This window comes from Rhinichthys klamathensis, unplaced genomic scaffold, assembly GCF_029890125.1.
Source record: "Rhinichthys klamathensis goyatoka isolate OS25496 unplaced genomic scaffold, OSU_Roscu_1.1 h1tg000018l_1, whole genome shotgun sequence".
NCBI lineage: Eukaryota > Metazoa > Chordata > Actinopteri > Cypriniformes > Leuciscidae > Rhinichthys > Rhinichthys klamathensis.
The window spans coordinates 4,730,797-4,741,877 of NW_026606569.1; the positions used below are offsets into that span (position 1 = coordinate 4,730,797).

General features: G+C 46.8%; 1 protein-coding gene across 1 annotated transcript in view; it reads left to right on the forward strand.

Moving 5' to 3' along the window:
• LOC130070048 (tripartite motif-containing protein 16-like) overlaps window positions 1-8,621 on the forward strand; it is a 38,385-nt gene extending 29,764 nt beyond the window's left edge. The window contains exons 4-6 of the mRNA XM_056234328.1: window positions 7,082-7,241; window positions 7,392-7,439; window positions 7,881-8,621. Coding sequence (XP_056090303.1) covers window positions 7,082-7,241; window positions 7,392-7,439; window positions 7,881-8,428 — 756 coding nt within the window. The 3' untranslated portion in view covers window positions 8,429-8,621. The remainder of the gene's footprint in view (window positions 1-7,081; window positions 7,242-7,391; window positions 7,440-7,880) is intronic.
• The last annotated feature ends 2,460 nt before the right edge of the window (window positions 8,622-11,081 follow it).

Genomic DNA, 11,081 nt, shown 5'->3' on the forward strand with positions numbered 1-11,081 from the left:
TCCGTGCCGAGCGTGCCCTCGGTCAGGGAGTAATACAGGGCGCAATGGGATGAGTCGTGGGAGGCAAACAGATATATCTGTGCGTCCCCGAACTGGTCCCATATCAGCTGGACCGACTGGGGATGGAGTCGCCATTCGCCAGAGGTTGGCCGGAGCCGTGACAGCTCGTCGGCTGCAAGATTCCGCTCTCCTGGAATGTAAATAGCACGAAGGGACCTCAGGTGCTTCTGACTCCATAAGAGGAGGTGGCGTGCGAGTTGCGACATACGGCGAGAGCGTAGACCACCCTGATGGTTGATGTACGCTACTGTCGCGGTATTGTCCGGACGGACAAGTACGTGTTGACCCTGGAGCAGCGCGTGGAAGCGGTGCAGGGCAAGGCGTACTGCCAGCGACTCGAGGCAATTGACATGCATGAGGCGCTGGGGTCCTGTCCAGGAGCCCGAGGCTGCATGTCCATTGCACATGGCGCCCCAGCCCGTGGCAGAGGCATCTGTGGAGACAACAACATGCCTGGAAACTCGTTCTAGGGGAACTCCAGCCCGTAGAAAGCTGAGGTTCCGCCACGGAGTGAAGGACTGACGGCAGGTCGGAGTTATTGGAACTCTGAGCGTACCGCGATGCCATGCCCACCTCGGGACCCGATCGCGAAGCCACAGCTGAAGCGGTCTCATATGAAGCAATCCGAGTGGCGTTGCCGCGGCTGCGGATGCCATATGCCCCAGGAGCCTCTGAAAAAGTTTCAGTGGGAACGCACTCTTGCCCTCGAACTGTCGAGAACAAGTCAGCAGTGAGTGTGCGCGCTCGCTTGTAAGCTGCGCGGACATGGCGACCGAGTGTATCTCCATAGCGAGAAAAAGAGATCCTCTACACGGGGCAAAGTTTGCTCTTCTCCCAGTTGACCCGAAGGCCCAGACGGGCTAGGTGCCGGAGCACTAGGTCTCTGTGTTCGCAAACCTGGACTCGAGAGTGAGCTTATATTAGCCAGTCGTCAAGGTAATTCAGGATGCGAACCCCGTGTTCGCGCAGGGGAACAAGGGCTGCCTCGACGACCTTCGTAAAGACGCGAGGAGACAGAGCCAACCCGAATGGGAGAACTGCGTACTGGTATGCCTGCCCCTCGAAAGCAAACCGAAGAAACGGTCTGTGTCAAGGTAAAATGGAGACATGAAAGTAGGCGTCCTTCAGATCTATCGCTGCAAACCAATCCTGTGGCCGCACGTATTCGAAAATGCGTTTGGTCGTGAGCATCCTGAACGGCAGCCTGTGAAGGGAGCGGCTCAAGACGCGCAGATCCAGGATTGGCCGTAACCCACCGGTCTTTTGGGGGACAATGAATTACGGGCTGTAAAACCCTGACCTCATTTCGGCTGGAGGGACAGTCTCGATTGCACCCTTCGCCAGCAGGGTGGCAACCTCCGCTCTCATGATCGGGGCATTGCCACCGACCAAAGTAAACGGACTCCCCTGAAGCGGGGAGGAGACCGTGCGAATTGGATCGCATAGCCGAGCCTGATAGTTCGGGCGACCCAGCGGGACAGGTAGGGAAGCTCTAACCAAGCTCCCAAGAACTGAACCAGCGGAAACATCCGAACGACAGACGTCCCCCCGGAGGGGCAGCGAAGCGGAGTGACCGGCCCAGGCGTGGGTGGCATAGCGGCCCGGTGCGGGGGCACGGTCATGCTCCGCGTCCTGACAGGAGACCAGGGAAGGACCAGCGTTCCACGGGGGTCTGCTCTGCCAGGGGTCTGGCGACAGAGGGGGACGAGAGTGGTGTGGTCCGGAGACGGCACACACTGTCATCCGCGCCCTCAGAGACAGAGGGGGACGAGAGCGGCAAGGCCCGGGAGCGTCGCGCACTGTCGTCCGGCCCTCTTGAGGGCTCAGAGATGGGATATAGCTCTTTGGTTTAGAAAAGATTCTCCCCCAGCCCTCCACCGGGGGAAGGAGTGGCCCTGCAACCACTCCCTGAAGAACTGTAACCCACATCTGAGCTGCCCGTAACGGGAGCGCCGCAAGCCTGGCCTTGGCGGGGCTGCGGGGCCGGTACGGGCAGGGGCGCCTTCCTGCGACCACCTCCACGGCGCGGCCCGGTGCTGCTGGGGGCCGGGCGGGAGGGGGCGGAAGTCGCAGGAGGGCGCATTCGGCAGCAAGCGGACTGAGGCGTCTGAGCCGGCAGCTGGAGGCAGCAAAGCCGCGGGGTCAGACAAAATAGCCACAGTCCACTTCTGGGCGGCCGAGAACTGTTGGGGAGAGTCCTCGACCGCGCTGCCGAAGAGGCCAGCCTGGGATATGGGGAAGGTGAGGAAACGAAATCACTCAGCCTCACGCACATCAACCAGGTTAGCCAGAGGTGTCTGACCACCTATGTGGACATCACCTGACTCAGGGAGCGTGCGGTCACCTACGTCGCTCGGAGAGCAAGGTCGGTGACGGCAGGCAGCTCAAGGATGAGCCCTGAATCAGCCCTACCCTCGTGCATGTCATTGAACACCCAGGAGGATGGCAATAACACGCAGTGAGGTGGCAGCCTGCCCCGCAGCTCTATAGGTCCCCGCCACCGGAGTAGACAAGAACCTACAGGCATTGGAGGGGTGCTTAAGAGTCGCCACGCCAGGTGGAGGCACTGTGGGGACACATAAGTGTTGCCACAGAACACTCCACAGGGGGAACCCAAGTGCACCCTAGGCCGCGGCCTCTACAAGGGCAGAGAAGGCGGAAGAGGCCACTGAGCAGTCGCGAGAAAGTCAAGGAGACTTCCACGATCTCATGATCTCTTCATGCACGTCCGGGTAGAATGGATTTGGGTTCGCCACCCCCAAAACCCATCAACCGCCTTAAGTGCTCGGGACATGGCAGAAGGTTCCACACAAGCCCGATACTCGCGGCAGCCCGGGAAGCATAGCTGTGCACTCTGGATCAAACTCGTTATGCTAGCACATCCGAGGACGCCAGCACAGACGAGCCATCATCTCTAGAGGACTCCAGCTCACCTTGTGATGCGGTGATACATGATTTCATCAGCCGGGGGACCGAATGAGACCGCGTGCCCGCGGGCGGGCCGGCGAACTCACCTGGGACCACGCAGGTTGCAATGTGAAAGACGGGGTGTGGACCGAGGAATTTTTCGTCGGTTTAGTTCCAAACCTGCCGTCTTAGGTCACCCTGGCCACCAGCCGAAGTATTATCTCACGTGGAGAAAAATAGATCGGGGTGTGGATGAGGGGACTCTCACTCATTGAGCTCATCGAGTCTCGACCGTTACATTGCGATGGTCACGTTCCCAGTGAGAGAACGTGACACACCCACGAGCGTTGTCTGAGCGCGATCAAAGCCCAAACACTCAAAACAGCGCTCGCGCCCATCAGCTGAATCTATCAGAATACCACACTCAGAAAAACACGGGCAGATCGTCTTTAGAAAGACGCGTCTTTAAAAAGACGTGCCGCGTGCAGCTCTTTAGTGAGAGGAAAAACTCCGCGGATGTTGAAGCGACCAGGGAGAACACACAGACTGGCAGACCACTGCTCAGCTCGCAGGCAATGTGAAACTCGCTGGATACCGCCGTCACACCAACACCAGAGAGTTCGCTCGTCTCGAAGAGATGTAGTCACTGAGAAAACTCAGGATTTGGATTGTGGAGTGAAGAGATGCTCTTGGCTCCGAAGCGAAAACATGATCTGCTCTTGCAGGTGTCTCTCCTTAAATACCCACGCGGTGGGGCGGAGATACATTATGCAAATTCCGCAGACCCATGACATTTCATTGCCATAGGCTCGTTTTTTAATACTCGAAGATGATAGGCTTTCTGGCGAAACCCCCATTCTCCGTCATCCGACGTAACTCGGAGTGACTACGAAAGGGAACTGTATTTAACTTGGCATAGTTGAATAATAAGAGTTCTGTACATGGAACTGACATACTGTGAGGGCCAGATGTACTAATGCTTTTGCGCCCACTTCAGGCTTATTTGTTTCGCAAAGTGCGCATAAAACCATGGCGAGGTATGTACGAAAGGAACGCACCGAGATGAAAGCGCAGACTCCCTGTCGCAGGAACTGAAAATGGCAAAATGCGCTTTTCGTGTCATGCATATGCTGTCATAAATACTAGGCGGAAGCAAAGATGCAAGTAACTCTTTTATTGAGTGGTCAGAAGACACAAAAATTGTTCAGGAACATGGGTGGGCTGGTGGCGCAGGGACTAGATGGTCAGCGTGCTGGTGAAGAGTGATGATCGTGAATCCAGTGCAGGTGAACATCCAGACGAGACGAAACCACGAAGACACCGAACAGGAATTTGAACCAGAACAGGACTGCAGACAGGCACACAATGAACAAACACAGAGGACACCAAACCAACGATCTGACAAAGAGAGGAGAGTGTGATGAGTTTATATAGGTGAGTGGATTGGCAGAAGCTGGTGCAGGGAATGAGATCAGCTGGCACGCTGATCAACGGAACGAGCGGTCACGCCCACTCACACACGCTCACACACACAGAACAACAATTACACGAGACATGAAGAAAACAGCGAATTCATGAACCGTGACATATGCGAGAAAAGAGAATAGTGCCTGTGGTCGTTCATGATAAGCTTTGTCTTCTTGAGGCTGCGTGTAATGTCGATGTCCCCAACTGCTAGTAGTTGTTTGCAGATTATTTTCGGAGTGGTTTTTACAACCCTTTGTAGGGCTTTCCATTCAAATGTGGAGCAGCTACCATACCAGAATGTAATACACCCTATAACGACAAGACTCCACTTCGCTCCTTTAAAAAGTGGCGAGGACTGTAGTGGACATCCTGGCTTTCTTCAGACACCAAAGGAAATAAAGGCGTTGCTGAGCCTTTTTTACATTTACATTTAGTCATTTAGCAGACGCTTTTATCCAAAGCGACTTACAACTAAGGACTAAACCAAGCGAGTCATCGTGAAGAGGCAAAAACAACGCAAAAAGTGCTCAAAATACAAATACTTTTTTATAATAGATGATGTGTGCTCAGTCCAAGGGAGTTTAGAAGTGAGAAATACCCCTAAAAATCTAAAGCTGTTGACTCTCTCTACATTGTCCATTCCGATATAAATGGGTCCATGTACCTTATCCTGATTCCTGAAGAAGATCACCATCTCCTTAGTTTTACTGACATTAAGAGAAAGGTTGTTGTTCTGACACCATTGCCCCAAGAGCCTCTCCTCCTCTCTATATGCTGCCTCATTATCGTTGGTGATCAGACCCACAATGGTGGTATCGCCAGGAAACTTAATAATGGTATGAGTTGAGAACGGCCACACAATCATGTGTGAACAAGGAATACAGTACCGGGCTCAAAACGCTTCCCTGTGGAGTGCCAGTGCTGAGGATCAGTGCGGAAGAAGTTTTACTGCCACGCACTGGGGTCTGTTGGTGAGAAAATCCAAGATCCAATTGCACAAGGTGGCACTTAGTCCCAGATCTAGCAGCTTGTAGATCAGCTTGGTTGCAATGACCGTATTAAACGCAGAGCTATAATTCACGAATAATAGCCTCACAGAATAATAGAATAATAGATTCTACACATCTAAATTCTCCAGCGGCAGCCATTCTTTGTTGTAAACAAATTCAATCCAAGCGCTCTTTGGTGACGTGGATGATTCCATTACGGTTGATCATCTGTCCATCATCGTATAAAGCCCTCGTATGACAATCTGATTGGTCCGAACAGCTTTGGTTCGGGCATACTTGCTTCTCAACGGATCAACTCCAGACCAAACTTCCCATCCTCAAATGTTGTGGGCGGGGCTATGTTCGGCTGGCATCCAGGCTAGGATGTTGGTACAGTTCAGCTCTTTAAAGAAATGTTAAAAATATCCGTAAACACAGCAGCCAGTTGCCCACTACACATTTTTAAAACATGTCCTGAAATTTCATCTGGATCAGCAGGTTTGCGAGTGTTGACACAGTTAAAAGTTTGTCTCACATCTGCCTCAGAGGCTTTCACATGTACGAATGTGTAAGTTAGGTCACAGAAATGCATGCCGGACATTGAATACCTTCTGATAAAATGCCGACCATACTATCTGCCAAGGGAGTTCTCTTCTGTGATTATGGCAGTGTATATTCCACCTCAAAGGAACGCACACAGTGCTCTAAACAAACTGTACCATGTTATCACCGAATATGGGAACAGGCACCCCAACGGTTTGTTTATCACCACCGGGAATTTTAATCAAGGCAATTTTTACCTAAAATATCATCAGCAAGTCTTGTGTCCCACTATAGGCTGAAACACTCTTGACCACTGTTACACTTCACACAAAGAAGCCTATCGTTCCCTACCGCATTCCCTATTCTGTTACTCCCAATTTACAAACAGAAACTAAAGCGAGAGTAGCCTGTGCTGCGTACGGTACAGTGCTGGACCTCAGAGGCTGAGGAAAAGCTTCAGGACTGCTTTTATTCTGTGAACTGGGACACAGCATTGCATGACTCCAGTTTTACCGCATACTCCTCCTCTTTTTTTCCCAGATGAGCTTGTTCGATCTGCGCGGTAGATTATTCCTCTGGGGTCGGCAATTTTTTTCACATAGCAGCAAAATACTCAAAATACTTATAAATACTCCGTCATTTATGGTCATACATACTTAAGAACCCCTCGGTTTGGTCTGCGTTGTCCGGTGTGATTGCAGCGAGCCACGTCTCCGTAAAGCAGAGAACACAACAATTTTTTCAAAAATGAGGTTATGACACAACAATTTTTTTTAAATGTGGTTATAACAAACCCAACATGGTATTTTGCTGTTGCTGTCATTAAATTTCTTAATAGGTAATTTCAATATACACTAAATATTTGGATTCATGATCGCAATATATCTAATAACGTTTAGTTATTGCAGTTATATGCAGTGTCATTATGTTACCATGTTAACTATTTCATCTGTGTCTAGAAACAGCCCTCAATGTGACACCACTGATGCGCTTGATCTTTTACATTTATGTTATTAGCAGATGCTTTATCATCCAATTGATTTACTAGAAAGTTTACATATAGTGTAAATGGCAAACGCTAGAATTTGTTGAGCTTTGATTTCTGTTTTCTGTAGAGTTTCCAGTCTCTCTCAGCTCCTCCTGAGTCTACAGACGTAAATGACAAACCCTTCAGTCCTCTCTCCTCTTTTGATGGCATTAGACAATCTGTCCGTCAGCTGAGAGACAAACTGGAGTATTTCTGCAAAGTGGAGCTGAATAAGATCTCTAACAGAGGTAAAGTCCTGGAGATTCTGCTCTCAGAAATGATCTTCCATCATCTCATATCATGTAGAAGATCATATTAGAAATGTCTTAGGAACAGATGCAGGGATCATTTTCTCTTGACATGATAATCACACTTTTCATGTCTGTTGATTTCCACAGTCACTTTCACCAACATTGTTCCCAAGACCAGGAACGACTTCCTACAATGTAAGTCACTAAGAAAATATGCAGAAAAACTCACTGAGTGTGTTCATGTTCTTCCCGTAGAAGGTGAAACTATGTCAAACATAACTGAACATTAAACACTAACAGGCATTTCCCTCAAAAACACATAAAATAGCACTTAATTTCAACATTTACTCTCCTGATCAAGACATATGCAAAGGATACTGAGAACTAAAAATCCACTGCCCAGTTTAACTTAATTTAACACTAGTTATTCAGATAGTTCAAATGGATTAAGTAAATTTCAGTTTTACATATTTAAGTGGATTTTACACAATAAAATTAGATAAATACAAAATGTTCAGTTATTGTGTGGTTTTAACTCATTTTAATTGTTAAACAAGCACAACAAATTATTTTTACAGTGTACATTAAAAGATCAGATTCATAAATCCTGATTCTGATGTGTTTTATCTCCATCAGATTCCCATCAGCTCAATCTGAATCGGAACACAGCACATAACCACCTTCATCTGTCTGGGAAGAACAAAGTGATTACTAACACTAACACAGAGCAGTCGTATCCTGATCATCCAGACAGATTTAATGTGTATCCTCAGGTGTTGTGTAGAGAGAGTGTGTGGGGACGCTGTTACTGGGAGATTGAGTGGAGTGGGAATAATGTGTTTATATCAGTGTCATATAAGAGCATCAGCAGGAAGGGACAGTATAATAATTGTCGGTTTGGATCTAATGATCAGTCCTGGAGTTTGTCCTGCTTCTCCTCCAGTTACTCATTCTGGCACAATAACATAGAGACTAAACTCCCTGTAAAGCCCATCAGCAGGAGAACAGGAGAGAGTGTGAGTTACAGGAGAATAGGAGTGTATGTGGATCACAGTGCAGGAACTCTGTCCTTCTACAGCATCTCTGACACAACGAGCCTCATACACACAGTCCAGACCACATTCACTGAGATGCTCTATCCTGGGTTTAGAGTTTATTCTGGATCATCAGTGAAACTATGTTGATTGATCAGAACAAATTCTAGAGAGAGTCTACCCATAATGCTTTAAGTTTCATGATAAATCAAATACTGTCACACACTGGCTTGACTAGATAATCCGAGATAAGAAGATTGATGCAGAAAGACGATGAACACATATTTAATAACCGTTATAAACAGGGATAAAAACCAGCAGGAAACGTTAAAAATAGACAATGATCATAAAACGACTGAGGGGTTTAAATACACAAGATAACAAGAGACTAAATGAAGGACAGGTGATGATGAGAAGTTATCATGGTTACAAACAAGGGTGCTATGTAAATGGAAACACAGGAACCAGGAACTAAACCACAGGAACTGAAAGATGATATCAAAAGACAAAGATGCTAAAGTTAGAAGCAACAATGAAAGAAATACAGGAACAGAAAGTTAAAGGGTTAGTTCACCCAAAAATGAAAACTCTGTCAGTAATTACTCACCCTCATGTTGTTCCAACCCCGTAAGACCTTCGTTCATCTTCGGAACACGAATTAAGATATTTTTGATGAAATCTGAGAGCTGGATCACTCCTCCATAGGCTTCTTCAGGGATTGAACTTGCCGGCCTCGAAAAGTTATTAAAGACATCGTTAAAATAGTCCAAGTGACTACAGTGGCTCAATCTTAAGTTTATCAAGCGACGAGAATACTTTTTGTGCGCAAAAACAAACAAAAATAACGACTTTGTTTCAACTATTCATGTCCATCTCCTTGGGCCTCGAGTCAGTTCACTAGTGTAACAGCGTAAGCTTCTGTTGTTGTACGTCACACGCATCACGCACATGACCAGCGTCGGCCAATAGTGAGCCTACGTGTGACGTAGCTCTACGGAATCACACTACATTAACTGACTAGAGGCCCAAAGAGAAGGACATGAATAGTTGAAATAAAGTCGTTATTTTTGTTTGTTTTTGCGCACAAAAAGTATTCTCGTCGCTTGATAAACTTAAGATTGAGCCACTGTAGTCACTTGGACTATTTTAACGATGTCTTTAATAACTTTTCGAGGCCGGCAAGTTCAATCCCTGAAGAAGCCTATGGACTAGTATGGAGGAGTGATCCAGCTCTCAGATTTCATCAAAAATATCTTAATTCGTGTTCCGAAGATGAACGAAGGTCTTACGGGGTTGGAACAACATGAGGGTGAGTAAATACTGACAGAATTTTCATTTTTGGGTGAACTAACCCTTTAAATTCGAAAGAATTAAGAAACATATTCAAGACAATGAATCAATCACAGTTTGTTGATCAATTAATGTGTAAATTAAGGATCTAATGATTCTCAATAGAAACCTGTGTGTGTGCGTGTGTGTGTGTGTGTGTGTGTGTGTTAATTCAACCATACATTTGTGTTGTGCTTTATTTTCTTTGATTTAATTCAAGTTTTCAAAATCATTTATTTTTTATGCTTTCTTTTTATATGCAGAATGTTTTATTGTACAGCACTTTGTACAGTACTCTGTCGCTTTTAAATGTGCAATAGAAATAAATTTGGACTTTACTTGACTTTGTCTTCATGACTAAGAGATCAGAGGAATATTACAGTTTCAGGGTTTTACGGGATGTTGTTGAGAAGCAGTCTAGATTAAACACACTTGTTGTATTTGTGCTGGTTATACTGTATAGTGATGGGGAGTTGACTACAGCTATAAAAGGACGCCGGACAGTGTCAGCTTCTGGTCTTCAGCAAGCGTTCTATGTATCCTGTGTGTCTTATTTGGTGGTGTTTGTCACATTTTTACCTTGCTCGCGCTATATGAGTGAGGGTGACACACAATCGCTCGGTGTGATGTGTTTGGGAGTGGAGCATGCACAGGCAGCACTTGAGGGTGCTCTGTGTAAACTGTGATTTTTTTTTTGCCTCTCAGGACGCTCCACTCCCGCCTGGCCTTGTTCGATAAAGCAGGCCGTGGTTCGGGAATCATGGGGATCGGAAATGGAGCTGGCTGAGGATGTTTAGACCTCTTTGGCCCTTTCTCGGCATTCAGCGGCCAGCTCCACCCCTATATAAATCCGTTCAGGATTCCCTTTTTCACTGATCTCCACACTGAGGTGTAGAGATTTTGGAATAAGCCGTTCTTGTCAAGACTTTCGAGCCAGAATGTACATGTATATTACTCCCTCTTGGGCTCAAATGAGAACAGCAATGGGGTGATGCTGCGGGTTAAAGAGACACTGACATCGTATCTCTCATCCGATGCTGCGTCATCCCTTAATCCTCTGGGGTCTAAGGTGTTTTTGGGGCCCTTGAGATGTTTTGACATGCCCTAACATTTGTGCTTATTTCAGTTACTTACAACATACCATTGGCCAACATATAATTATGCTGTATTCAGCACAAACTCTGCTACAATAATATGTGAGCAAAATGGATGTAAATGTTTGCATTTTATAGGAGAAAAAAAATATGCGTGGTTAGTACGTTTTGGGGGAAAAAAATGTCACCGCAATAAGGCCATTTAACACATACTGAATAGTTGTCCACAATACTTTTGAGTTACTATTCTTGTAGGCTAGAATGTTTACTACAAAATGATGTGAAAATCATTCTGACCACTCTTTCACAAATAACAATATAACAATTTAAAATTTGTAAGTCAGTTTTTGCAGTGGTGTAGTGCAGGGTATACGCAGGTA